This window comes from Alexandromys fortis, unplaced genomic scaffold (genome assembly GCF_014885135.2).
Source record: "Alexandromys fortis isolate MF-2015 unplaced genomic scaffold, M_Fortis_MF-2015_v1.1 scaffold_50, whole genome shotgun sequence".
Taxonomy (NCBI): Eukaryota; Metazoa; Chordata; class Mammalia; order Rodentia; family Cricetidae; genus Alexandromys; species Alexandromys fortis.
Window position 1 is genome coordinate 3680886 of NW_026067932.1, and position 27938 is coordinate 3708823.

Consider the following 27938-nt stretch of genomic DNA (forward strand, 5'->3'; position numbering starts at 1 on the left):
AAAATAAAACACAAGTAAAATTGTACGAAACGTATCTCTTTCCACATGTTTATTAGGTTTTATGAACTGGGTAGATGGTTTGAGAATGTATTCTAAGTCATATGTCTATGCCGTATAATATCAGGCTCTGGTTTGCCACGCGGCTTGTGTTGGCCACTAGGGAATCAGCAGATGTGACAACAAAAGTTTTGGCAAACTTTATGCTTGAGGACTCGCGTTCTCCTACCGCCCTCAGCGAAGAAACCCAGCCAAGCACCCCGAGGAAGGGAACCCTGATCTGCCAGCTCATTTGCCACCTCTCCACAGGCAAGGCCCTGGGCTTAGCACATTGTCTCAGATCTGTTAGCTTTTTCTGATTGGGTCTTTCAGAAACCTGACTAGCTCCCCTCGCTTTGTCTAAAGAGGTCAAGGTGAGTCCTAGTAAACTACAGTTCTTACCTTGTTAGGGCCTAGAGTCAACTGGGAAGGCTCAGCTGAGGGACCGCCTACATCCCTGTGGTCACGTTTGTGAAGGATTATCTTGATTGGTAATTGGTGGGGAAGACCCAACCCACTGTGGGTGGCCCCAACCCTAGGCAACTGGGCCTGGGGTGTGTAAAATAATTAAGAGTCAACAGGCAGCAAGCGGCATTCCTCCAGATTGCTGCCCTGACTGCCTACGGTGATGAACCGTCCATGGGAGTGTAAACCGGAAGAAACCCTTTCCTCTGCCAAAGCAGCTTTTGTTCCCAGTGTTCTCTCACAGCAACAGAAAAGCAAATATTAGGTGCTAAACTTTGTTCAAAACAAATAAAAGTAGGAGATAGGAGTGCAGCTCACTGCCAGTGCATGTCCCTAGGCTCAATTTCTCCCCAGTCAAAGAACATCATGATAGCAAGCCATTGACACAGCTTGCCCCTTATCTCCCATATACTCTTGAAGACTGGGAACTAACAGAGCTCTATACAAAACCTAGGGATGACATCTGTCAAAGAAAGACAGAGGTGGACAGGAAGCCAGCATTGCCGAACTGGGAACAGCTCTCTGCTGGGGTTCGCTGCCTCTGCTGCAGCTTGGGTAGAATGAGTAAGCTCTGTGTGTGTGTGTGTGTGTGTGTGTGTGTGTGTGTTGACATTCAACAAAAAGCAACACCAAGAATAACCTGCAGTTAAGCCTGTTCCTGGGCCCTTTTTCACCTCTTGAGTTGCTGAAGGCAGTGATTGTGAACAAGGCATGCTCAGAAGAGTGGCAGTGGACTGGGGGTTACCTCTTGCACCCCTGTAGTCCGTGATCAGGGAGGGATGCTGGCATGTGTTTTCTGCTAACCAACTACAGTCTTTCTAGCCACACTTCCAGACCCTTGCACACGCAGGGTTTTGTACACCTTTACAGTGATGGGTATAAAGTCATTGATCTTTGCCTTGGGATGTCACGAGGTCACGTGACCCTTCTGAACACTTACACAGTCTTCTTTATCTGCTTGAGGGAGAGCCAGAGATTGGGCAACGTATCTGAAGGCCCCATCTGACCTGAGTCAACAAAACTCAAATTTTAATGATTACCTATTGCTGGCAGTGGGTTGGCTCCCACCCCCACACCCAAATGCTTCATCGGTGCAACAGGCGGATGCTTAGCAAAGTTATTACAGACAGGTGAATGGAGTACTAAGTTATGGGAGGGGACAGGACTAACTTGGAACTTCAACTTGAGCACATGACCAAGCGTTTAGGAGATATGTGTAGTGCGTGGAGAAATACGGAAGGCATGGCGAGGCCAGAGCAATCTTTATGTTCAACCCCCTAACTCCTTTTCATTCTTTGAGGGGTGATTAAAGCACAGGGCACAGAGAAGAACCAAAAGCAACTCCCCAGAAAAGAACTGGTAACCTCTGTAGTTAATGGCTTCAAACCTGTTCCCCTCCTCGTGTGTGTGTGTGTGTGTGTGTGTGTGTGTGTGTGTGTGAATGTGTATGTTTACATGTGCACTTGCTCCTGTGCACATGTGGAGCCCAGAAGGTAAATGTTATATGTCTTTGTCTAGCACTTCCTGCACCATTGCTCTGAGGCAGGGTGTCTCACGGAACCTGGAATTCACTATTTCTGCAAGACGGGCTGAGCAGTGAGACCCCAGGAGCTGCCCACCTCTGTCCCCCCAGCATTCAGGTGCATACTACCGCACCCGGCTTTTTTTACATTGAAGCTCATGATCTGAACTCAATTTGGATCCTCACTATGAACTCAATCATGCACCCCCTGAGCTAGCTCCCCTTGCTCAAGACTTTTTTTCTATGATTCAATTAGCAGAAGGAGGAAAGGCTTAAGAACAAACTCTGAATTGAGGCATATTTGTCAGGTTATGGTATGGTCCAATCGATCGGAGAAAGTCAGTCAAGAGTTTCTATAGATAAGCTTTTAGAAGTTCACAAAAATCTAATGTTTTTAAGAAGAATGTTCTGAAATAATGATTTCCCTAAGACTACGAGTAAAAACAGACCTAAGGAATTATGGCCATCCTTAAAAAACGAATGGGCCAAGAAAGAAAACGCCACCACCTAAAGACAGCCAGCACTCCTTGAACCATGGCAACAAGAACAAGGCTCTCGAGCCAGCCACCATGGCAACAAGGCTCTGGAGCCAGCGGCTGCATTCTGCCACGGGCCTAACCAGAGCATGTTTGAAAAGAGATGAGTTCTATACATCATGGGCAGTTCCTGGGCCTCCCCTTCGGCACACCACTGCTGTGCTGGACTCAGGCACATCCGATGTGCCCCACCACGAGGAAGCCCATTAAAGATCGTCGGACTCGGGGATGGTGACTGAATTCTTTCGCAGGGATTCTAATGAAAACGCAGTTGGAGAAAGTGGTCTGGACTCCGGGATGTGTTCCATTCTGTATTTCTCAATGTATGGTGCAGCAACTTCCCAAACCTGAGAGGCAAGGAGGGAAACACAGTCAAAATACAGACAAGGTTGTTTCCCCGCACTATGAAGAAATCAGAGCTTCACCCCAAACCAAAAGCGTGCTCCATACCTGGCCAAACGTGTAGCAGCTTGTTTGCTTACATTTTGAGCCATTTGACACATTCTGTGTCAATTAGTTGCATTAAAGGATTTTAAGGACAAAGTCCAAAACCAAGCTCACATAGTAAAGGGTTTTAAGCTGCTTCCTACTCCAGAGCCAAACAAGCAAATCCACAAAACCAAACAGAACCTTGGCAGCTCAGAGCGAAATCCTGGATGCTTACTCAGGGTTGGCGGATAGGACAGTGCATGAGGCTTGGGAGCTGAAAGGTGGTCCAATGAGTTCCTCCGAGGTTGTGTTTCTATGGCCACCAGTATGCAGTATACAGCCTGTAGCCCAGCCCCATAAGCATCCCCTGGGACAAGCCAGAGTCAGCTTCCACCTTCATCTGAGAACTATGGGATGGAAGCTAGGTTTGTATACGATGATAAGACTGTCACATGCATGGCCAGGGTTTCCTCTTCGTCTACCAACCTATTTCCTTAAGGCCCCATTTTCGGTGTGTAGTTTCTTTTCTTTCTGCCAGTGGCCCCTGACAGCCAAGGAATCTTTCCCGTTCTATGCCCTCACAAAATAAACTCTTAGCTCGTGCCATGGTGGCCCCTGCCTGAATCCTAACACCCTTGGTTCTAGAATATACTGAGGGAAGAAGACTGCTGTGAACTTGCGGCCAACCTGAGCTGCTCAGTTATCTTGAGCCAGCCTGAGCTAACATAGCATGAGATACTATCTGAAACAAATCTGAAAAAGAACATGTATTCTTCACAGGCTAGGCCCTCGTGGAAGACGTGTTCCCTCAAAGGACATGGGGTGCACCTCCTGAAATCAGAGACGTGAAGTTTCAAGGGCAAGTTTGTTCCCCCAGAACAAGGTCACAGCTCTAAGGGAAATCAAGAGATTCTAGGGAATGGGACTCTAATGACTCTAAAGGTGTTAAAGCATTAAAACAAAATGTGTGTGTGTGTATATAAAAGTGTGTGTGTGTATATATGTGTGTGTATATATATGTGTGTTTGCATATATATAAAATGTGCATGTATATATGTATATATAAATGTGTGCATATACATATAATGTATATATGTGTTTGTACATATATAAAATGTGTGTATGCATATGTATACATAAATGTGTATATACATATATGTATGTGTGTATATAAATATGCCTTTACATACATATAAAAGTGTGTATGTGTGTATATAAAAATATATATAAATATGTATATATAAATGTGTGTATGTATATATGGCATATATGTAAAAGGTATATGGATTGCATATGCATACACATTATGCATGAGACACGTATAAGTACATATGTAAAATATGCATATGTATTAATTTGCATAGGGTGTATGTATTTTTTGTTTGTATGCATTTTGAAAGCTGACCCGCCCTTAAGGCACCTGTATCAATTGCCTAAGTCCTTGGCCGATATAATCAGAGGAGATAAGCAGTAAAGAAAATGATCTTGCTGAGCCAGGCAGGTGCAGGGACACAAGGGAACCCTGGGACTTTACAGGGTCGTCTTCATTTGGTGGTGGCAGCTGTGCCAACATCAGCAGGATGACGTGTTTTAGCAGGGCAGAGGGCATGTAGAGAAGGTTAACTCCTCAGGAATACTGCCTCCACATTCATTCCATTTAAAACCTATTTCTGCCTCTAATCCTTCCACAGTCGGTATTTGGATTCAACCTGGGCCTTTGGGGGGCTATCAGCTGGTCACCTTTCAAATCAGCTCTATCCCTCTGTGTTCTCTCCCTGGGAACAGTCAGGAGAGAAAGGCCCAGACAGCTCTCCACACCCAGCCCCCATTCACTTTCCCACAGCCATGAAGCCGTCAGCTTGCCTTTTGCTCCAGAAGTAGCCTGTGGGCTGCTTCGATGTCCGGGGCCATGAAGCGATCTTTTATCCAGGGCCTTCAGAGAAAGCAGATCAAGCCATCAGCCACACGCCTGCCTCTATAGAGATCCACCGTTCTGAAATGGAGTGGGCCCCGGAGACCTGTTGACTTTACCTGACTACAGAGCGCACCAGGTCGTAAACCTTCTCCAGCGGAGTGGTTGTTTTCAGGGGGCGTAGAAACTCTATGCCCTGGCAGGCAGCTAGGAGCTCGATGGCCAACACTAAAACAGAAACATGGAAGCAGCGGTTGGTTCAAGTCTGGCTTCATCCTGTGGAGCTGAAATCACCCAGAGTTGCAACTACCAGGAGTCAACTCTGGGTGATTTCTGTGTATTGAGAGAAAGAAATTGCCTGCCATTACAAACGTCCATTACGGACGTTCACCTATTACAACCAGTGTTATGTGCTTTCTTCCCCTTTTTCTTCTGTTTGCTTGACTTTATTTTAGTCCGGTCTGTTATTTGTTTTATTGGTCTTTCTGTTTCCTAGGGGGAGAGAAAAAAGGTGTTTTGTTGGATGGGTGGAGAGGATCTGGGAGGAGATGAGGGGAGGGGAAACTCCCCTCATATATATAGAACTCCCCTTATATATATATAGAATATACTATATAAAAAGTTACTTTGAACTAAAAAGAAATAAAATATCCTAAGCAAATAAATAACAGTACTCCTTAGGTATATTGCAAATATATAAGCTACTCGTCACACTGGAAACACGTCTAGTGTTTTACCTACCAGGGGGCTAGTTTAAAAGCATGGCCTTGTCTCTAGAATTGTCTTGACTTCGTACTCTTTCCCTCCCTTCAGAACTCTGCTGCCCTGTGTTATTGAAGGCGTTCCCTTTGACCCGGTTTCCTTCCTTCTTCCAGTCGGCCGTTATACTTCAAGCCCTCTTCCATTCCCCGATGCAACTGCTTCATCAAGACCACGCTCTGCACCTCATACCCCTGATCACCTCCAGCTACCTCTGTACACAGAGCACAGACCGTCAATCATCCAGCAGTGCCTTCCTGAAGCACTTTGGCATCTGTCCTTGGATGTCCCGTGTCGTCACTGTAATGCATCCCGAAACAACTTACTTTCTGTATACGCTTTCCTTTTCCAACATAACATTAATTCATTCACCCCTCAATCTCTCTCTCTATATCTCTCTCTCTCTCTCTCTATATATATATATATCTCTATATATATATATATATATATATATACACATATATATGTGTATGTGTGTATCACACACACACACACACACACGGCCATATGTTATTCAGGTCTTAATCATGGGTTCTGCTTTGAAGACGCCATTTTTGGTCCCTTCAGACTTGACCAGCCTCTTGTATTCTCCTCCCGTAACTCTGCCCTTCAGTGTCTTGTTCATTAACACAAAGAGTTGCCAGGTTGGCCACTGTTTGCTCCTCTGAGCCGACGCTGGTTTCTGCAAGGGCAGGAGATGGGTGCACCTCGCCCACTCTGTTGCATGCTCTGCTCAAGCATCAGGTGCCTTTCTACACTTTCCAGACTCCCGTGCTAGTTGCTTAAGCAAGGACAGGGAGTGGGCGCTGTGATAAGCAGCCTCGTATCTCACACTTACAGCCAGCACTACTGGATTCCAGAATTTGAAGGGATTTGCCGAACATCTGTAATCAAAACAAACTTAAGTAATGGCTGTGTTTGTAAGACAGCCGATTCGTACTTATTGCTGAGTCCCCTTTCATGGTGTAAGCAGAGAGAACAGCGCTAAATAACTAGGCAACCATTTACCGCCATGTGAACATTTGAGCAATCAATCCGAATCATATCTAGCGATATGGCCAAGCTGGATGAGACCCTTGCCATTGTGGGAAGATAGACAAGTCTAACTATATCAGAGGTATGGAGTGCTATCAGAACAAAACAAAACAAAGGAAGGAAAAATGGTAGCTGCTGTAGTAGCTCCAGCCAAGGAAGATGTGTGAGAAGAAGTTTGTTTAGCTATGTGGTTGGAGTGAGAAGGGACCAGAAATCTTTGGAGTCGGAGCTGCTGGTGATGTGTTCCCTGGCATCACAGGACAACACTGTGGTTCGAGGATGGAGACGACATGAGAGAAGGGGGTAAGAGTCCAATACCAGATCGTGCCAGGCTTCTAGGCCTAAGGAAGTGGGGTGGATATGGTTTTTGAGTGCTGGAAAGTAACTGGCAATTTTCGAACTGGGGCATGGTGTGGCCTAAATTGCATTTGTGGATGCTCGCTCTGTTTTGTAATGCGTGGCAAATGCATAGGAGGTGAAGCAGAAGGAGGTGATGGATTCAGATGAACACGCTATGATAGGCAGATAACAAGAACTACCGAGGACGTGGAGAAACGGGCGTCTTTAAGTTCGGCCGGTAGGCACATACCATTGTGCGCCCGCCATGGAAAGCCATCTCCACCTCCCATAAGGATGAGTGAAGAGCAACTGTTTGGCACCATCATTCCAGTCCAGACAAATGAAAACACTCACCTCCCCCCAAAATATTCTCATCAGCCAAAAGGCACAAACAAACCAGTCTTTCCACCGTGAGTGCATCCAGTAACTGTGTTACTTAGGACAACCAAAGCCAAACAAACCAGCGCTAACACACACTAGAACAGGAACAAACCTGGAAGCAGTGTGCCAGGTAAGAGAAACCGGACTAAAGGAACACGTAGTGTGTGTGGCTCCATTTACATTAAATGTCTCATAGAGGGCAAATCTATAAATAGGGACCTAATATAGTGGTTGCCTATGACTGGAGGAAATAGGGAGGATGAGGCGTGATGAACTGAAGACTACAGGGTTTCTTTTGGAATGAAAAAAAAATCCATTCTTTTGAAATGTTCTAAGATTTGCGGTTGCTCAATTCAGTGAATATATGAGAACCATTGAACCACATGTTTTAAAGGGGTGAGGTGAATTATGATAGAATATAACTCTACAAAAAAAATCAACTCACATCTTTAGCCTATGCTATTCTTTCCTTGTGTGACAGAACTCGAGCAATTCTGTGACAGCTCAGGAACTTAAGGAGATACTATTTAATGGAGGGCTGTTGTACTCTCACCAAAGGTGAGCGGCAATTGGGAAGGCAGCCAGAGGGCGGCCCTAACACGACTCTCCCAGTGATTTATCTCTGTCAACTGGGAGAGTCTACAACTCATTAAATCTTTGGAATCGATGTCACAACAACAGAAATGCCCGAGGGATAGAAAACATGAGAGCAAGATCACGAAGAAGCTACCGGAAAATCCAGAACATCCGTCTCCCGCCAGAAAACTAGCCTGGCGTCTTGCTGAGTCAAAAGCCAGAAGGAAAACAAGGGGTAGAGGATGACTCTAGAGTAAACGAAGCCTGGAACCAGGATGATAGGATTTAAAACGGGGGGCCTGGAGTCCCCATTCGAACCAGCCCAAAGGAAAGGCTGAGGCCCTGCAGCTGGGAGGCTTGGGGTTTGTATTTGAGGCTGATACCAGGACTCGGCTGTTTAATTCTGCTGGGTGTGGTGTGGAGTCCTGCCTGAGAGGAAAGCGCTGATAAAAGGAGCTGAATGAGGACGGCACAAATCGACCTGTTAATGGGATTTGGAAAAGCCTACAGGAAGAGCTACAGACAATTTAGGCATGCTGAGAAGAAATGAGTCTTCCCTACTGAGGAACGCACCAACCGGCTGTCCAGTACCAAACAGCCCTGAAAGCATGCATGCAATTAACACGATACAGACCTGGAGGGTTAGTGCTGCTCACTGGCTTGCTCCCTGTGGCTTGCTCAGCCTGCCTTCCTATACCATCAGGACCACCTGCCCAGGGGTGTCATTGTCCCCAGGGTGTTGGATCCCCCCCTCAGCAATCAATAATCAAGAAAATGCCCTCCCCCCGACTTGCCCACATGGCATTGTTATGGAGGCCTTTCCTCAGCTGAGGTTGCTTCCTCCAAGATGACTCTAGCTTGTATCAGATCGACGAAGCAAAACAAAACTACACCAACCAGCACAGTTATCTTGACCAGACAGACTTAAAATCACGTTGGAGACAAAACTCTACACGTGTCTGTGACAGCGTTTCCAGCGAGGTTCACCTGAGGGATAAAGCCTCTCCCTGAATGTGGGTGACACGACCCCACAAAATGGGGTCTCAGACTGAATAAAAGGAAAAAGCAAGTGTGTGTGCACGCGCGTGCTCACACGTTCTTACGTGTGCATAAATGTTGGGACTCACAGAGGCCAGAGGTGGTAGATGCCTCCAGGGTTGGAGTTCCAGGCAGTCACCTGGTCTGGATTCTGTTAACTGAACTTGGTTCTCTACCAGAGTATTCTGTGCTCTTAATCCCTGAGCCATCTCTCCAACCTGGAGTCATTCATGTTGAAGAGAAAGTATACATGAACAACATGGAGATTTGCCTGAAAATAATCTGGGAAAACAAAAAACAGGGAGCAAACGTTTGGGCTTTTGAGTCGGTTGAGGCTTGCCAGGGTTCATGGTCCTCTCCACTTCCAGATATTAAAACAAGCCAAGAAAACCCCCACGTCATTAAAATAGTTACACAAGGAGTCAGATTGTCTCTGTGTAGTTCTGTAGTTCTTCATCTTCAGTGAGGGATCGAATCACCTAGAAAGCCTTTAGCCACACTCCCCCCCCCCTTCTCCCTAGTGTTTCTAGGAGGGGCCAGAGGACCTGCACCCTGTACTTCAAGGGAGAAGTTTCCAAAAAAACACTGACTCAGTGAGCGGTGATTATTCCATTCTGAGAAAGACCCAGAAAACCAGTTTCCCAGTGAGGTCCACCTCCCAGGGCCGGCTTTACCTTGTTCTACATGCTCGATGACCCTGAGGGCCTTCCTGGCTGCCCATCCTCCCATGGAGACGTGGTCCTCCGTGGCAGCGCTGGTAGAGAGTGAATCCACCGACGAAGGGTGGCACAGAGCCTTGTTCTCAGAAACTGAAAGAGACCAGAGCAAGTGAGGCAGCGGCCCTAAAAAGGAATGCAGCCAAAACATCACACAGCTCCCTCAGAGTCTCCACGGCATGGAAGGACCTCTCCAGGGAGTCTTGATCATGACCCAAGCACCAAATGGTGCTGAGGCACAGTCAAAAAAACATACAGTTCAATGCTTTTTTAAAAAATGTATTTATTTATGTATTTTTTAAACATGCCTTGGTGTTTTGCCTGCGTGTATGTATGTTTGTGTAAGGGTGTGGGATCCCCCAGAACTGGAGTGACAGTCTCGAGCTGCCATATGGGTGCTGGGAATTGAACCTGGGTTTTCTGGAAGAGCAGTCAGTGCTCTTAACTGCTGAGCCATCTCTCTGGCCTTGACCCATGAAGCCAAGCAGAGCTCCAAGACTGTGTATGGATAAGCAGTCCATGTAATACTCAAGTCAGCCAGATGTAAGGCACAGCCACCATAATGGAGTCTATGCAGCCGAGGCAGTATCAGGAGGATGGAGAGGCCGGGCGCCATACTGGTTACAAATGGCAGATCTGGGGGTTAGATTCCACCAGACACTTTTAATTAACCATCATGTTACCTAGTCCTTTGAGGTAGTATTGTTAAAGAAAATACAAGATGCTCAGCTAAATTGGAATTTTTTGAATTAAAAAATGTTTGTTAATCCCAGCACTCGGGAGGCAGAGGCAGGCGGATCTCTGTGAGTTCGAGACCAACCTGGTCTACAGAGCTAGTTCCAGGACAGGCTCCAAAGCCACAGAGAAACCCTGTCTCAAAAAAAAAAAAAAAAAAAAAGTTTGGTTGGTTTTGTTGCTGTTATTTTGGTTTTGCTTTAGCATAAGTCGATGCTAAGTCATTCAAATAGAACTGGGCATCCTGCATTTTTTGTGGTTGTTGAATTTGGCTACTCTATTTTAAGATTATGTACTGATGAACACAAGGTTCTTGATATGGATCAGCTGCAGGAACAGAGAGAGTGGACTCGTATGAACCCTGAGCCACCCCAATGCCCCAGCAGCCTAACGACCCTCACACCCTGAGAGGAGTCACAGTTGCTGCGGTGCATCACAGCCGCCATCATGGCAACCAACAGCATCAAGGCCAGGACCCCAGGCAGCCTCATACCAACAGCTCCTGCCTGGGAAGGAAGGTTTTCCGAACAATAAAGGGGTTCATTTCACTGAGATGATTGACACCAAGAAAGATTTGCTGAGGCAGGAAAGGTTACAGCCCCTGGCAGAATTCAAGCCCAAGGCAGTAAAGACATAGCCTGTACTCTCTTTATGTGGTAGAGATTCTCCATGCAGTTACCATGAGGGTTACCAGAATAATGAGAGCTGGAGAAAGACCGAACGATCAGAAGGCCAGGCCCAATAATGCCGACCTTATCCTAGATAGAGGTTCTCCTTTTTCGACATGTAGGGGCCACCCTATCCTAAGCCTCCTGCGCAGGAGGACTAAAAAGAGGGTGCTGACACCCGGAGAGCAAGACAGCAAGGTAGACCAGTGAGACAGGCTGTGTTTGGGGTCACAGGCTGTGATTCCACGGGGGCCCTCATCCCAGAAGACAGAGGACAGCAAGGGTGAGGGGAAGGAGAGCCATGGAGATGAGACCCAAGGTCGGCAGCCACCTCAAAGAGCTGCAGCTTCAGGGACAACCCAGATACCCAGAGAATCTTACGCCACAAGACCACAAGAAGACGGCAAAGAGAAGCAAGCGGGCGACCCACCCATGGAGGACTGAGCAGGGCGGGCCTGAATAAATGAAGGCCTATCAGTCATTCCATCAAGCGGTTTAGCTCTCCAACGAGGAAAGCAAGGCACGGCATTCTGGTAACAGGAAATAAGAAGATGGGCGCCAACGACCTGAAGGACTTGGTTTTCTTCCACTCAACCGGGTAAGAAAGAACTATCTGCATTATCTATGAGACACATGGTTAGAATAAATACTTTTAACGTAAAGATATCTCTTTTGGATCATGACAAATAAAGGTTCTGTTGCTATTGTTACTTATTTACTTATTTGTTATTTATTAATGTCTGCTTTTTCTCAATATGCCGTTGAAGGTTTTTCAGTTGTAACAAGCCTACAACTTATGTTGACGAACCGAAAGTACCTGTTACTAAAGCTCTGAAGTGATGATGATGATGGTGGTGGTGGTGCTGATAAAAAGGAGTTCGCGGAAGGGAGTGCACGAAGTTGGGTACCAAATATGACTGCATTTGAGTTCTGCTCTGCATCCAATTACTATGCAATATTGGAAAAGTGACTCAGCTTCTGGGCTCTCCGATTATTCGCCTGGCCAATGGCGGTAATAACAGTGTCTCCTCCCACCTGGTCCTGTTGCTATGGTTAAGGGAGGGGAAATAAGCAAGGCCACTGGTACTAACTTTGTGGCGGGCATCCTTCTGATGGGTTAGTTATCTACTCCTTGTGGTTTCGAATAGGAAACCAGCTGCCCTGAGCTCAGTTTCCAAGAGGCATATTGCTTCTTGGAAGTGTTCATTTATTTATTTATTTGTGTGGTTTTGGGGACAGGGTTTCTCTGTGTAACAGCCCTAACTGTTCTGGAACAAGCTCTTGTAGACCACACTGGCCTCAGACTCAAAGAGTTCCACCTGCCTCTGCCTCATCTGGAGTGCTGGGATTAAAGGCGTGTGCCACCAACACCCAGCTGGAAGTATTTTTATATGTTAGAGCCCATCTTAACCTTTTAGTGGATAGATAGTGTGTCTAGTAGAAGATCTCCAAAGTTTAAGCATTCAGTTTGGTTCAACTTTTGCCATCAACTATAACTGTCTCTGTCTTTTTTTTTTCCTCTGATTGTTTTTTGGGGGAAAAGCTAAATAGACAAAGTTCAAATGTAATGTTGGGATTGTTTTCTCTGGGGCCATTTTCCACTTATACTTCACGGTTGCATTATTATCTTGCAGCATTACATGGTTTAGGTCTTATGCTTTCTAAGACAGTGTGAAGATTCGGCCTGTTTGCTGTGCTAGGCATGCGAGGTAGGAGGCACAGGAAAGCGAAGCAGCAGCAGAGCTCATTCCAAGGCAGAGGGTGATTCTTTGAGGGAATCTGGAAAGGCTCTCCGGGGCAGGGCTTGTGTTCTGACAAAGGGTGCTGTCCTTACCCAGGGCTGCTGCGGTGCAGTGGGCTATCATGAAGCCAGAGTTCAGGCCTCCTTCAGCCACCAGGAAGGCAGGCAGCTCGCTGAGTGAAGGGTTGCACAGCCTTTCGATTCTTCTCTCACTGATTGCCGCGAGTTCATGGACGCCAATGGCCAAATAGTCCAGGGCCTAAGAGAACAGTTCAGTTCAGCTGGCCGGCTTCGGAATGTACTTCCGGGGTCAGGAGCCCAGTCAGAAAACTTACTTTGGCTGGGTATTCACCGTGGAAGTTTCCTCCCGAAATCGTCTCTCCTCGACTGGCAAAGACCATCTTTCAAAACAGGTTAAGGCTTACACATAACATTGTTGCTCACTTCAAGGGTGACTCCTACCCCCATCTGCTTATGTTTGGTATTGAAGTGGCAGTCGTTGTACAGATAGAGGGAAGATAAGTCTTCCTGGAAGCAATTGTTGACAGGAACACACACAAACACCACACACACACACACACATACACACACCACACAGACACACATCACAGACACACAACACATACACCCCCACCAGACACACACCCACCATATAGACACACAATACACACACAAGACACAGACACACACATCATACACACACCACACATCACAGACATACAACACACACACTCCACACCACAGACACATAGCACACACCCACCATATAAACACACCACACACACACCACACAGACATACACACACCACTCCACACAGACACACAACACACACACAGACACACATGGTAAATTGTATACAAATAATTGGAGACCATGGGATATGAAACGTTTTCTCTTGGGATCTGCGGTATCAATTCCTACTTTTCTACTCCACCAATTTAACAATTGTACTCAAAAGCTGAAACCACTAACACGAACCCCTGGTTTAAAACCGAATTCTATTTCTCCTGTGGAGCTGCGAGCCCAGGCTCCGGAGAAGAAGCTGTTGAATTGAAGATCTGGCTGATAGAGCGCCCTTGGAAACACCTGGAATGATCCATGCTGGGACTGTTTCCCCACTTGTCCTCGGAGACCCTGTACTAGTGTTCAGTAGCCAACAGGTCCTAAAGACCCCCTTCTGCAGGAGGGAACTCTGGACTCTCGGAGTGTGATTACCCCTAGAGATAGTCCTAATCTATCGCACACTTTGTTGAAGCCAGCAGGCACAAGGCAAAGCTAGCAAAAGGCCCTCCATCCTGGTTCCAAAAGCTTACGTTTTCCCTCTGGGCTTTATGAACAATATATTTGCCTAGTCATTATCAGGGCTTGAATCTGTGGCGTGAGCCAATCTCTAATGACAATATTCAGAAGAAAAACTGGGTCGGGGCTGGAGGATGACTCAGCAGTTAGGAGCACTGACTGCTCTTCCAGAAGACCCAGGCTCAATTCCCAGCAACCATATTGCCTGCTCAAGATTGTCTGTCACTCCAGTTCCGGAGGATCCCACCCCCTGACACATACATACATACATACATACATACATACAAGCAAGGACCAATGTATGTTTAAAATATTACATAAATAAATAATTTTTTTAAAAAAGTTGTATCTATACTGAGTGTGTGCAGGCTTTTCTTGTCATTGTTCCCTAAATAATACAACAAAACAACTATTTATGTACTATTTACATTGTACTAGGTGTCACAGGTAACATGTCGTATTATTCTATTGTTTCCCAACTTTGTTAGTCATTAGAATTCCAGCAACTTCCAACTTCCCTAACACCCACCTTTCTGCACTGGCTGCTCTTTACGTGCAGGGCAGCGCAGAGAAACCTGTCCTCTCAGGGAACATCGGGACTAGAGGTATTCTCAACTCGCTGAAAATTCATCCACAATCAAGACTCTTTTATTAAGAAGCTAGGGGACTTTTGGCTGAAATTATGGCTGGGAGAAAAATTAAATAAAAATCTGTCATCCATAACCAGCAAATTCATGCTAATCCTTTCCGTTTTAACACTTGAGTTACCCTTAAGGGTCTAACTATGCCGGTATAGAATCCCCCCCCCCCCCCCCGTACCACTGAAGAGCAAGATCACACACACAGCATGCATAAAAAACGCTGTTCCTTCTAGAATGTGTGACGGATTCGTAATCCCAAGGATTAGCGACTACCGGTTTGAACTCATGAAGCAACCTCGGAGAACATAGAACAAAATCCTAAGGTAGGCTTACGGAAAAAGCACCCTCAAGCCTCAGTGAGAAGCGTGCCACAGCTGTTGGGTAACCCGCCATCTGCTCACCAGGGCTGTGAGCTGCTCTCACGGTGGCTCCCTAGGCGGCTTCTCCCTGATTGGGAAGAAAAGGGTTCTTAAGAGGCTTGCCTGTTTTCAAAGGCAGCGATGTCTCAGGGAAGATTGTACCCTGACTAATTAGCTCAGCTTCAAAGAGAAAAAAAAAAAAACAAAAAACAGACTCTTTAGGCTAAAGACATCCCGCCAAAGAGAAAAAGCCCCCTCCACAAGGAATGAAAGCCTTCTTAACCGTGTATACAGATACCGTATACTGTGGCCCGAGTAGAGTCCACGCCAGAAGGAAACCTGAGGATGGGGAAGCCTTACGTCACCGGGAACACTTTGATGTGCTAGCATGTCGTTTTCTGCTCGGTGCATCCTGCATCACTAGAACCAGGCTGCAGAAGGGAAGGCCAGCCTAGGAGGCGCTAATCACAACCTCAGCAGTGACTTTCAGCCAGTGCCTTGGTGAAACATATCCACAAATGCTGCCTTAGTATTTTATGGGTCAATTTTAAAAGCTAAACTCAAAACCTACGTTCGCGTGTCTGTTTCTGCCACTTACCGACTCTGACCTAGGAGAAGCCACCAAGTGTTCAGCTCCAGGAATGTCTACCTGGAGACAGACTAATTCGACACAGACCCTAACACAGCCAGCTAAAGAAAGCTGCAACCGTGTAGAACATTCAAAAGATACAGGATTGTCTGTAGCACTGTTCAGTTCTGTAGTAATGATGTCCTTCACAAACGCTATGGTATCATTCACCACGCCGTGGACCTAAAGCGCAAAATAAATAAACAAATAATGTATATGGTTATTATCCAATAAGAATGCCAATATTCTTGTAAAACGCCATCTCCAGTCCTTGCAGTTAAGATCATAACAAGTATAATTGGCTCCTTTAGGATATGAAGACAACTGACAAGTTCTCAGTAAAACAAATTAGAATAAATACATTAATATAATATATAAAATAAATACAAAAAATATTAGACTAATATGCAAAACATTGCAGTACAGGAAAAATGCGCCAGCCCTAGCCGTAAAGAATTGCATTTTCATGCCGGTGGTAGGATGTAGGCAAGGTAGATTTCTGGTTGAAGCAGTGATTTGGGAAGTAGACAATGACAGTTACTTTCTGTTTGTAAGAAGTAAATAAGATACTATAGGCCTCTCTTGGACATGACTCGCAGAGATCACCCAGGCGGTAGCCATCCAGGGTTTGACGTCAAGAAGCATAAAGCATCACACTGAAGATGCTCACAAGGAAAGCTGCCACCCTGCACCTTGCCCCAGGACGGCCAGCCATGGTACACTTCTGGCTTCTCTCAGAAGACCAGAAGATAAGATCTATGCTATGATCTTGGGCAAGGAGGGTACTGAACCCCGTTCATCGGGTCCTGGATGCAAACTGGGAGAAAGTATCAATTTCACAGTCGGGAAAATTCAGTGAATTAGTATTTGGAAGATACTGATAATGTAGCCCATCATTTGGAGCCAATCATCATTCTTAGAATAGCAGGGGCTCTTAAACCAGGACTTAGTCTTACAGTTCAGCTGATTTGGCAGTTCTCCCGTAGACTTTTTTTTTTTTTTTCTGAGCTACTGTTTAATAAGCTCATCAGATAGCACTTGTTGAGTCATAGGCAGTGAGGGATTTGCTCGAGGGCAAACGCCCTCTTAGTCTGACGACCAGAACTTGAGTGACAGCTCGGTTCCCGAGGCGTCTGTAACTCCTCGTCAGTCAGATGATGCAGAAGCAGCTGCACCCACGTCTTAAAATTGTGCCAGAGTCATTTGTGATAGTAAGAGGAAGAAGAGACATGCCCCATGGACACTTGAATTCTGAAAGGCAGAATTCAGTGATCGCTTTCCTTTGAACATTCCTGACTGACTGACTATAGTTTTTCCCTACAGGAAGAGCCAGTGAGACTCTCCAATGCTACTTAGCCATCGTAGTGTATCAACACAGGAGGTCAAGAAATGAGAAGTCCAGCTGACCCAGAAAGAAGCTGATAACCACAAGAGAAATGGACATAAAATGCATATTTTTTAACAGAAGCAGCAGAGAGATTTGGATTACATTTGGCCACGACATGATTTTCTAAATCTTTCCTCTTTTTCTACTCCCCCCCCCCGAATTTGGGGAACAAGCCTTTGCTGGGCTCCTGCTTCTTGACTTTACCTGTGGACAGCAGCGCAAGGTGTATGCATCTTGGACACGATCGCAGAACCTGTGGCTTTCTGGGCAAGGAAGGGCGGGGGAGGGTTGTGGGGAAGAAAACAGGCAACACATTACTAGTCTCCCCAACACACACAGCACCCACGAGCCCACTCAGACAAACTCGTCCAGACCTGCGATTTCTGATGGGTGGTGATCCGAGTCCAAGAGGGACCGGAACCGGAAAGCGACTTCAATTTGCCCGCGGTGAGGGCGGACAGCATGAATGTCTAGAATTGAAGGAGGCAAAAAAAAAAAAAAAAAAAAAAAAAAAAAAAAAAAAAAAAAAAAAGTCTGTGCAATTCAGAGGGTTCAGGACCATCCACGGTGCTGGCAGGCCCCTCTAAAGTCCCGAGAGTTCTCATTCATCATACAGAATTAAATACTCCAACCCAAAGGGAAATTTTCCTGTATCTGCACGATTGGCTCTGTTGTAGATGTTGGCGTACAAGCTGTTGGCGGAGTACACTTAGGAACGTGACACAAGACCCCAGGCCCACCCTTGAAGGACCTGGACTGGTGACAACAGAGAGCGTGTGTGGTGGCTTAATTTAACCAAGTCTGTTTTGTACATTTTCCGCTCTACGTATTAACACGGAGCCTTTGATATTCATTAATTCCTAGATGAGATACAGATACTTATATCATTTCGCCTTCCCAATTTTCTTATCAGGGCAGTTGCAATCTCTGTGTGTGCGTACGTGTGTGCGTACGTGTGTGTGTGTGCATGTGCGCGTGTCTGTCTACACGTGCACGCGCACATGCACAGGTGCCCGAGAATATATGAATGTATGTATGGAAGCCAGACAGCAAGCGTAGGTGTCATTCCTTAGGCACCGTTCACCTTCCTTTCCCTTATTTTTCATTTTGGAATAGAGTCCTTCACTAGCCTGAAACTCATCAAGGAAGCTGGGCTGACCAGCAAGCACCAGGGATCTGCTGTCTCCATCTCCTGAGCTCTGGAATGCATTAAAAGCACACACTACAACAAGTTTTAAAATGTCCATTCTGGGGATTGAACTTAGATCCTTGCACTTACAAAACAAGATCTTTACCTACTGAGTTCTCTGCAGCGCCCCCCCCCCACACCCCTTTTGGAGTTTCAAGTCTTACACACTGACTCCTAAAGCAATGTCTACTTTGGCATGCCCAGATCACCCGTGATCTGGAGCAGGTTTCCTAGTGTCTGTCTTCACTACGTAGCTGTTAGCTGGGCGGTGGTGGCGCACCTTAATCCCAGCACTCGGGAGGCAGAGGCAGGCGGATCTCTGTGAGTTCAAGGCCAGCCTGTTCTACAAGAGCTAGCAACAGGACAGGCACCGAAGCTACAGAAAAACCTTGTCTCCAATAAAACAAAACCCAGAATGTCATTGTTATAGGACTGAACGTAACAGAACTCAGGTGCAGCTGTGGCAGTCCTGGGTATATTAGGAGCACCTGCGTCTTCTCACTCTTCCCTGCCCCCTCACCCCCTCCACCTCTGTCAACCAAGTCACCCTGGTTGAATGAGTAAATAAACAGAGCCTGCTGACCAGTATCGAAGGCTTTGGTGGTGCCCTTCAGCACCTCGAGGGTCAAGGCAGCCACAATGTCAGCCTGCCGGGCAATGGCGCTGGCTCGCTCCACGGCCTCGCAGCCCAGGGAAGTGATCATCTGGGTCCCGTTAATGAGTGCCAGGCCCTGTGGGAAAGGGAGAAAGGTTTCTTACTGTGTTCTTTGTAACGAACCCACAGACAGGAGATCTGTCCTTGTAGGAGAGAAACTGGCCAGTTGACTGAACTGGGTGTCTGTGTGTTTTCACACGTGTGGGCCAGGCGTGAATATTCATGAGCTTGAGTGGCATCATATCTGGTGTGTCTGTGTGTTTTCACACGTGTGGGCTAGGTGTGCATATTCATGAGCTTGAACGGCGTCATATCTGGAATCATTAGCACAGATAGGGCCAAAGGGTACCTGTTGACTTCCCTTGTCAAGGCACCGTGTGGCCCTGCACTCTGGAATGTGTGGAGCATCTTCAGCCCTCTGTGTTCTATTCTTTAATAGCTTCTCACCGCCATAAGCAAGACATCCTGAGACTGTCTGGGTCCAAATTTCCATCATGTTCAAGACATCCAAAGACTACCCTGATCCAAAGTTCCATCATAGACAAGAAGACTTAGACCTTGAGACTATCCTGGTCCAAAGTTCCATCACAGACAAGACATCCTAAGACTATCCTGGTCCAAAGTTCCATCATGTTCAAGACATCCTAAAACATTCTTGGTCCAAAATTGTGGCTGAGAACATCATAAGGGACCTTGACTAAGCAGTTCTTATTAAAAACATTAGAAAACTATATTTGAAATTTATGTTCTTGGAGAACCCTCGGGGACTTGTGGCATGACTAATTTTAACTATTCACAGAGGAGTCCTTTTGTAGCTGTCAATCAACACATAAACTGTGTTTAAGGAACTGATGAGGCTGCCATTAAGGATGAAAACTGCATATGTAAAGATTCGCTCACACAAGCAAGTTTTTCTTTAGTGACTTACCTCTTTTGGTTTCAGAACAACTGGTTTCAACCCGTGGGCTTCTAGGACCTGTTGAATGATTAAAAGCATGAACATAAGTTGAAATACCAGCTTATATTTTATTTCATACGGAGCCCAGTGAAATACTCTCAGTTCCAAAGTTTGTCTTATAAAAGATTATGCCAGGCTCTTGGGGCCAGCAACTATGTTTATTTAGTGAGGAAGCAGGCTTAGTTTTTTAAAGAACTTGTGGACTTTTGAAGCAAGGACTTGGTTGCCTACAGAATATGTTTTGCGCTGGGCGAAGGCATCGCACGCCTTTAATCCTAGCACGCAGGAAGCAGAAGTAAGTGGGTCTCTGTGAGGTCAAGGTCAGCCTGGTCTACAGAGTGAGTTCCAGGGCAGGCTCCAAAGCTACACATAGAAACCCTGTCTTGAAAAACCAAAGGGGGGTGAGAGAAGAATACGTTTTGCTTTCAAGTTCCTGTGTTGGGTATCAATATTTGAGACTCCTCATCCTGATATACCTACTCGGTTAATGCTGGGCTCCAGGCTGGCTGTCTATATACATGCTTCTGCATCCAAAGCATGACCTCAGATGGTCCTTTACCCTTGTTTCTGCATGCTCTGTCACCAACAGAACCTCACGGAAAAGCTTAGGAGCAAATGTGTCCACACCAAGGAAGAGGAGGTTATGGAAGCCCCTCAACTAGATAGAGCCAGAATTCCAAGAGGAAGGGGACAGAATACGATTTCTCTCAGGTAACAGAAGTAAAAGCTGCTGCTACATGAGATTCCCCTGGTGTGGGAAAGAAAGATGGAGTCAAAGTGGGAGAAAGACAGACAGCTGCCTCTTTATTAACTCTGTTCATTTCTCAGGGTCTGAGCACTTCCCACTGCAGGGTGTTGAGCTGGGCTGAGGGTACACACAGTAGAAACAGAAGCTCAGGGCACCCAGGCCACACAAGGGCTGAGTGCTTGGGAAACAAATAAGACGTAACCACCTATGTGTGGGTGACTTGGGAAGAAAGGAGCAGAGGAGCAGAGAGGGTAGATTCCTAGAGGACTTCTCAGGATAAAAGAAACGAAAAGGAACTAAGTGTTGTGCCTTCTGCTTAGCCCAGAGCACATTCCAGCTGCAAGCTAACTCTATCATTTCTGCCATCGAGACCCTGGGGTGGGAAGGGCTATGAGGATCACATGGAAAACAACACTCTTGAAGTCAACATCTTTATCCTAAACATGAGGAAAATGCTAGAAGTTTAGCCAGGGTGGGGTGTGTTTGGATTTGCTGTTGACCAAGGGTCAGGCTGGCTGCCACATTAAGGTGGCCGAGGAAACACTGTCCACAGAGACAGAACCAAGATAGGTTGCACGGGAGAAAAATGACCTTGAACTTGGATCCTCCCAAAGCCCAAGGGACAATCTAGTTTCTTCTTCCTCCTTCATGATTTCTCTCTCTCTCTCTCTCTCTCTCTCTCTCTCTCTCTTTAATTTATGTGCTTTGGTATTTTGCCTGCATATCTGTGTGAGGGTGCCAGATGCCCTGGAACTGGAGTTACAGACAGTTGCGAGCTGCCATGTAGGTGCTGGGAATTGAACTCAGGTCCTCTGGAAGAGCAGTCAGTGCTCTTAACCGTTGAACCATCTCTCCAGTCCCAATCCTCTGTCTCTTTCACTTACTGTTTGGGTGCCTCGTATCTACTCACAGAGGACACTTTAAACAATGCGGTGGGCTGCTCAGCTGAGATTTGTTCAGGAAGAAACCATCACAAGCTTCATGTAAAACATGCCTTCCTGACAAGCTCAACAACAGGTTGTGCTTTCTAGAGACCACACAGCAGGCTCTGTCTTTCATAACTCTCACCTGTAAGGTAAGCTCCCCAATACAATTGTGACCCACTGTGACCTCCCCAGTGGGCATCAGTAGTCTCGTGAGTGCAGAGCAAATTTCTGAAACTAAAACAAGTGACTATACGTTCCCACCCAGATCTGCATATCTTGGATGCTGGCAGGGGAATATGGGAGCCAATATTTTCTAGTCTGATTCATCTATAACTGGACAGCCATGAAGGTGTGAGAGAACACACGCCAGTCTCCTGGCTCCAGCGGAGGAGAATCACTATGGAGGAAGCTGTTACGTGAGGCTTACGTATTTAGCATCAGCCCAGCCGCTCTTTGGGGACCACATCTTTCCTTCTCCAATGAGTCCCAGAGCAAGATGAGAGAGAGGCGCAAGATCTCCACTGGCACCCACAGTTCCTTTCTCTGGAACGTATGACAGGCAGGAGGCTGAAAGAGAAGCAGGCATCAGTGACCTCAAGAGGGCTTGCACCGTTGTAATTATCCTTGCTTTGCCAGTGAGGACAATCCTCATTTCCAACAGTTTAGAGTAATTTGGAAAATACATATCCAAGAATGATCATTTCGGAGGCACAACTAGGCAGTACTTGGGAGGCAGAGGCAGTTGGATCTCTGTGAGTTCTAGGTCAGCCTGGTCTACAGAGTGAGTTCCAGGATGGCCAGGGCTACACAGAGAAACCTTGTCTCAAAAAACCAAGAGAGAAAGAGAGAGAGAGAGAGAGAGAGAGAGAGAGAGAGAGAGAGAGAGAGAGCAGAACCAGCTAAGTTGTTATGAAAGAGGAAGGTGAGTGTGGAGGGAGGGAGAGAAGAAGGAAGGAAGGAAGGAAGGAAGGAAGGAAGGAAGGAACGAACGAACGAACGAACGAACGAACGAACGATGGAAGGTGTGTGTATGGAGGGCAGGCTTCCAGAGGGAAGGACATGAGGCTCGGCTGTCATGACGTCACTCTTAGGGTTCTAGTGGTATCTCAGAAACACAATTATAAACTAGCTGTTGATGGTCCCATCCTGGTTTCTAAGAGCAAAACGTTAGAAATCATTAAGATACAGTATTAAGGGACATTCATGTGAGCAGATTATATGCAGCCAATAAAAGCTGTTGGAGAATGCTTTAAAACATGTGTTTACTTTTTACAAAGTAAAATGTCTACTTTAGAAAGAAGGACACGGCGCACCTCTTGATGTCAGATGTCCTTCTATATATGTGTTGCTTTTAGTGGTTAATGAATAAAGCTGTTTCGGCCAATGACTTAGCAGAGTAAAGTCAGGTGGGAAATTCGAGCAGAGATACAGACAAAAAGAAGGCAGAGTCAGGTCAGACACCAGCCAGCCTCCAAGGAAACAAGACATGTAGAAAATGAAGCAACGCCACGGCCACGTGGCAATGCATAGACTAATAGAAATTGGTTAGGGGGCTGGAGAGATGGCTCAGAGGTTAAGAGCATTGCCTGCTCTTCCTAAAGGTACTGAGTTCAATTCCCAGCAACCACGTGGTGGCTCACAACCATCTGTAATGGGGTCTGGTGCCCTCTTCTGGCCTGCAGGCATACACACAGACAGAATATTGTATACAGAATAAATAAATATTTTTTTTAAAAAATGGTTAAATTAGAATATAAGAGATAGCCAGGAATACTCCTGAGCCAAACAGTGTTGTAATTAATATAGTTATTATTAATTATTTGGGTCTCGGTGGCTGGGAAACAAAGTGTGGTCTCCATCTGTACACACCAAAGACCAAAGTACTAATAACATAATTGTTTAACAATAACTTTACAGGCAAAACTCTCTCTGTCTCTGGTCGTTCACTTACCACCCCATACACTATGCCCGCTCATGGATAAGCATGTGCTATTTTTCAGAAGTCTCCCCAAAAGTTACCCCCTAAAAGGAGGCTTCTGTTTCCTAAAATAAAGCCCTTTCATGGTGACTGTTTCCATAGTTGTTGCTAAATGACATCAGTCAGACACGTCAGTGCCAACCATGGGCTAGTTTCCAGACTACAGGTGACCTGGGGAATTCTCAGAGCATCAGGGAAGCAGAGGTGCCTTAAATGCATCTATCGGAGCACGGGTGCCTTCAAAGTCGGAGCTCTACTGTCTTGGGGTTTGAGGCTTGTGGTGGAGCCGAGCTTGTAGATGTGATCACTACAGATCTGTGTAAATAGCCCTATAGCCTGTAGATCGTGACCTTCGCTAGTCAGTGTGTCACACTTATGAGTCCCCTGGGCCCTCTGCAGAGCAGCTCAGGTGTCTGGTCTTCTCTGCGTGACTGTGAGACCTTGTGTCTTTTCCCATCCCTTTCCCCCAAGGAGCCCTAGGATTCCCATCGACCTCATGTTTTATCCTTAGCTGTGTAAAGGGGCAGCTTCCTGAGCCTTGCAAATCTGGCCTCCCCTTTAAGGACTGAGTTGCGTGGCGTCATGTCCCATCCCACAGTGGCCTTCATGGGCCAAGTCAATCATTAACCTCTTCACATTTTGACCTACCTTTTTACAAAGTTAGATTTTCATGTGTGAGTACCACTTATCCATCATGGGGCCGGAGGGGGAGGGAGGGGGCGTGGAGCATTAAAAGTACAGATTCCTGGGTACCAACTGGAACCTCTCTGCCTTTGGGATGGACAGAATCCAGGAATCATGTTTATGGATGACTTGCTGCCATTTCTCTGATCATAGGTGGGCACCACTGAAGGCAAGCTCTGTGTAGGCCTGAACTTACTGGCATACTGGTAGGGCTCACGTTTATCTCATACGATACCACAAGATAGGTTGACATTTGTGGGAACAGCTAGAGCTGCCATTCTTGCTACTTGACAACTGGTTCTCCTTCTTGCCAAACCCGTTTTACACTCATCTCGATTCTTTTCTCTTTAGCCTTGGCATCTAGTCATCCCAATATACTTTTTGGGGTGTGGCCAACTTCTCTGGAAGGCCCAACGAAGGAGTCAGTGCCTTACCATTAAACACTTCAATAACTTGTTTCAGGGTCTCCAAGGAAATCCCGCTGTATCCTTTAGCTAAAACGTTAATCCTCAAAGCCAAGAGCATCCGACACCTTTCAGGGCTGAGTGGCTTCCCAACACCTACAAAGCAGAACTGTCGTTTTCTTCAAGAAAAAAAACCCTCAAAACCAAATCCCTCACCTCCTGCCCACCCTCACCTCTTGGGTCTTTCCCTACTTTTGCCAGTCTTCTCTTGGCTTTCTGAAGCTGGATGGATGGCCCTCCCTGTTGCCTGTCTGGCTCCTCAAACCTCATCCAGACTAAGCTAGAGACCCAGTTCTCCTTCTCGATTCCTTGCTAGAGCCCTTCAGTGAACCTCACCTGCCTACACCTGCCTACACACCTTCAGAATACTGCAGAGAGGCCTTGACACAGCCCCCTTCAGAATGAGGGGCCCAGAGCTTAACCTACCTAGCTCACGCCCCCAATACTAGCCTTGGTTCTTTCCCCAAAGCACAACACTCTCTTCAAAGGATTGCATACATGCTCCTATCTTAAGCTCCTATCATCCCTCCACCTGGCCCATTTTGTCTTCTGAGCTGTAGCACAAGGTTGGTCTGGTCTAACGTCATCTGCTCACACTCCTGGGTCCCTAGCACCTGGCCCCTGGCGTGCATTCGGAACACATGAGCTGATGTAGCTGGTAGCACTATGCTGGTCAATCAGGTGATCTAAGGTGATTTAGGAGGCACCCAATACTAGGAACAATTTACCTGAAGAATGGGAACGAACCAAGTTGACCTGAAGCTCCCTGGAAGAGAAAGGTGAGAACCCTCTTTGCTTGGGTGAACACGTTCCCTCGGCTGGGAATATGAAGGGAACAAGAGTTACGGCTTCAGATGGGCAGGGGACGGTAGATCTGGTTCGCTCGTGACAAGCTGGGTGCAAGTCAGCTCAAGCCTCACACTGTCCACCAAGATACACGAGAAGAGTGGCTGTCTCACAGGGTTGTGTGCGCACTTGTTACCCAAGGCTTGGTCTAAAGCAATGGTTCTCAATGTATCGGTGGCTACTGCTGTAGGGGTCACATACCAGATATTTATAGCTGCATATCAGATATTTATGTTACGATTCATAACGGTAGCAAAATTACAGTCATGAAGTAGCAATGAAATAAATTTATGGTTGCAGTCATCACAACGTGAAGAACTGTATTAAAGAGTCGCAGCCTTAGGAAGGTTGAGAACCACTGGTCTCACTGAATGTCACTGCTCAATGAATGTCAATGTAGCCAATGTGAACCATCTTGGTGGAGGCGAAATCGCAGTCGGGGCAGGAGGGTGGCGAGGACGTGCAGCTGAGACTTACTGTAGCTTATGGACGGGGATTACAGTTCTGGCAAACTTCCCAAAACCTGTGGTGATGCCGTACACAACTGGAATAAAAAAGTAAGCAGACACCCTCGTGATTAGATTCGATGGAAGTTTTGTTCTTACGTTTGTCCATAAAAACGACGCCAGGGCACCCAGAGGAAACGGTACCTGTCTTTTCTTTTATGATGCTGTCGATGACTTCCCTGGACTGCTGCACCTTCTTCTCGGCAGTTGAAGTGAGCTAGGGAAAGCATTGGCCAGAGCGAGCCTGTGAAAGTCTTCCGTGGCCGGTGGAAACGGCAGGGAGCTGGCCTCCTTTCCCTTCCCCACCTTTCCCGCGTACCTTTATCTTGTAACGCCCCTTCCCCAGGTTGACCAGATCCTCTGTGCTCAGACTGTCCCCATCCAAGGCAATGTACTGCACAGAAGGAGTGAAATCTCAGTGAGCCGGGGGCAGCTTCTAAGGGGTGGCCCTGGACACAGTCTGATGCCGAAGATAATCTTATGATATCTACCATGAGGCATTGCCGTGGTAATTAAAAACATGCCCGGCTCATAAAGAGACTGGGTAAGAAAAGTCGGAGGCCAGGCTCCCTGTAGGAGCAACTCGGAGCTGGATGAACCTGTCCTTACGTGTGGCATTCACTCAGGTACGAACCCTCTCCTCTGTAAAAGGAGAGGGGTATTGTGTCACCAGACTTCATTTTCCCCACAGAAAGAAACTGTAGCTCCCAGCTTACCTTTTCGGGCTCCCGGTATTTGCTGTATCTGAAGCCAGGTAAAGGAGTATACTGGCCAGAGTGGGAAAGCCCCAGTCCCACCATGGCAGGCCCAGCCCCCAGTGCCGACTAAAGACGATGCAGAAAGGATACAGGAAAACTCCTTCCGGCTGCGAGGGAATGAAGTCGGGAGACATTACATCGCCTTCAATGACTGAAACGAGAAAGGGGGGAGGGGAGATAGGGGCCTTGCAGACCATTTGGACTGCTGCCAGACCCAGGAATGGCCCCTCCATGCACTGAGCTTGCATTGCACAAACATGGCTGCTGCCACGTGACTTCCTACAGTTTCCCGTGGCCTTAGCGTCTCTATGCGGGGAAAGCAATAACACAGACAGGCAGGCGAGGGGCGGTAGGTGGAAGATCAGTTCTGGCTGGCTTCCACGCCTGCTCCGGTGGTCACTTCTAAATCTGTAATCTCGGCACCCCTGTGCTGCCAGCCTCAGGCCCGAGGAGATTTATCTAATGGAAGAAGGAAACTGATTGCAAGGGGATTCAGATTTGCAGCATTGGTTCAAGTGCAGTCTCTTGTCACTTAAGATCTGCCTCTCTACATCTGCTGCAGGCTGAAGACAGGGCGAATGCGAAGCTTAGCTTAAGGCTCCCCCAGGCCAAGTGCGCAAGCCTATTTTCCCCATCATTTCCCCTGTGATGAGGGTGACTTCCGGCAGCTCAACCCGTTCCCCTGCGGGCCACTTACCCACTTCTACGAACTCATTGTCCTCCAAGGCCACCTCCAGCAGGTCCTCATTGTCCAGCAGGCCCAGGCCCTTGCACCGGCGCACGAGGAAGCGCACTTCATCCACCGAGGCGAAGCCGCCATTGTCCGGTTTGTTCTTCATGTAGCGCCTCACAGCCTCGCGGCCCAGCCAGCCTACAGAGAGCTTCCCGTCCTTGCAGGGTACCGCCAGCCATTCCCCACGCACGTGCACCGTGTACCTAGGCATGGCTCGGCTGACACTGGAACAGCCCTTCTGAGCAACAGGCCGCTGGCTCCTTCCCTACTGTCCCAGACTGCAGAGCCTT

General features: G+C 46.9%; 1 protein-coding gene across 2 annotated transcripts; it reads right to left on the bottom strand.

The window, feature by feature from the left end:
* Positions 1-34: 34 nt before the first annotated feature.
* On the bottom strand, positions 35-27938 carry Hal (histidine ammonia-lyase). Of its 2 annotated transcripts, XM_050145525.1 has the most exons (20): positions 27613-27938; positions 27006-27066; positions 26874-26901; positions 26477-26551; positions 26302-26374; positions 26129-26195; positions 25534-25571; positions 24776-24901; positions 22107-22246; positions 19976-20023; positions 18976-19123; positions 17578-17673; positions 17408-17466; positions 15919-15999; positions 13224-13289; positions 12982-13147; positions 9703-9837; positions 5020-5128; positions 4852-4921; positions 35-2906 (listed from the first exon to the last, which is right to left on the bottom strand). In XM_050145525.1, exons 1-20 carry the CDS (start codon positions 27857-27859, stop codon positions 2766-2768), a joined length of 1974 nt encoding a protein of 657 aa, XP_050001482.1. In that variant the 5' UTR covers positions 27860-27938; the 3' UTR covers positions 35-2765. The 2 variants fall into 2 exon arrangements, with proteins under 2 accessions (XP_050001482.1, XP_050001483.1); XM_050145526.1 differs by lacking the exon at positions 17578-17673.

Bases quoted from the DNA above. Each gene is read 5' to 3' on its own strand.
- Hal (XM_050145525.1), bottom strand. From the start codon at position 27,859: ATGCCTAGGTACACGGTGCACGTGCGTGGGGAATGGCTGGCGGTACCC. The intron at 17,467-17,577 runs GTCTGGACGAGT...TTCCTTGCCCAG, and splicing joins CCACCCATCAGAAATCGCAG to AAAGCCACAGGTTCTGCGAT. The intron at 9,838-12,981 runs GTAAGGACAGCA...GGTCTCTTTCAG, and splicing joins CTGCACCGCAGCAGCCCTGG to TTTCTGAGAACAAGGCTCTG.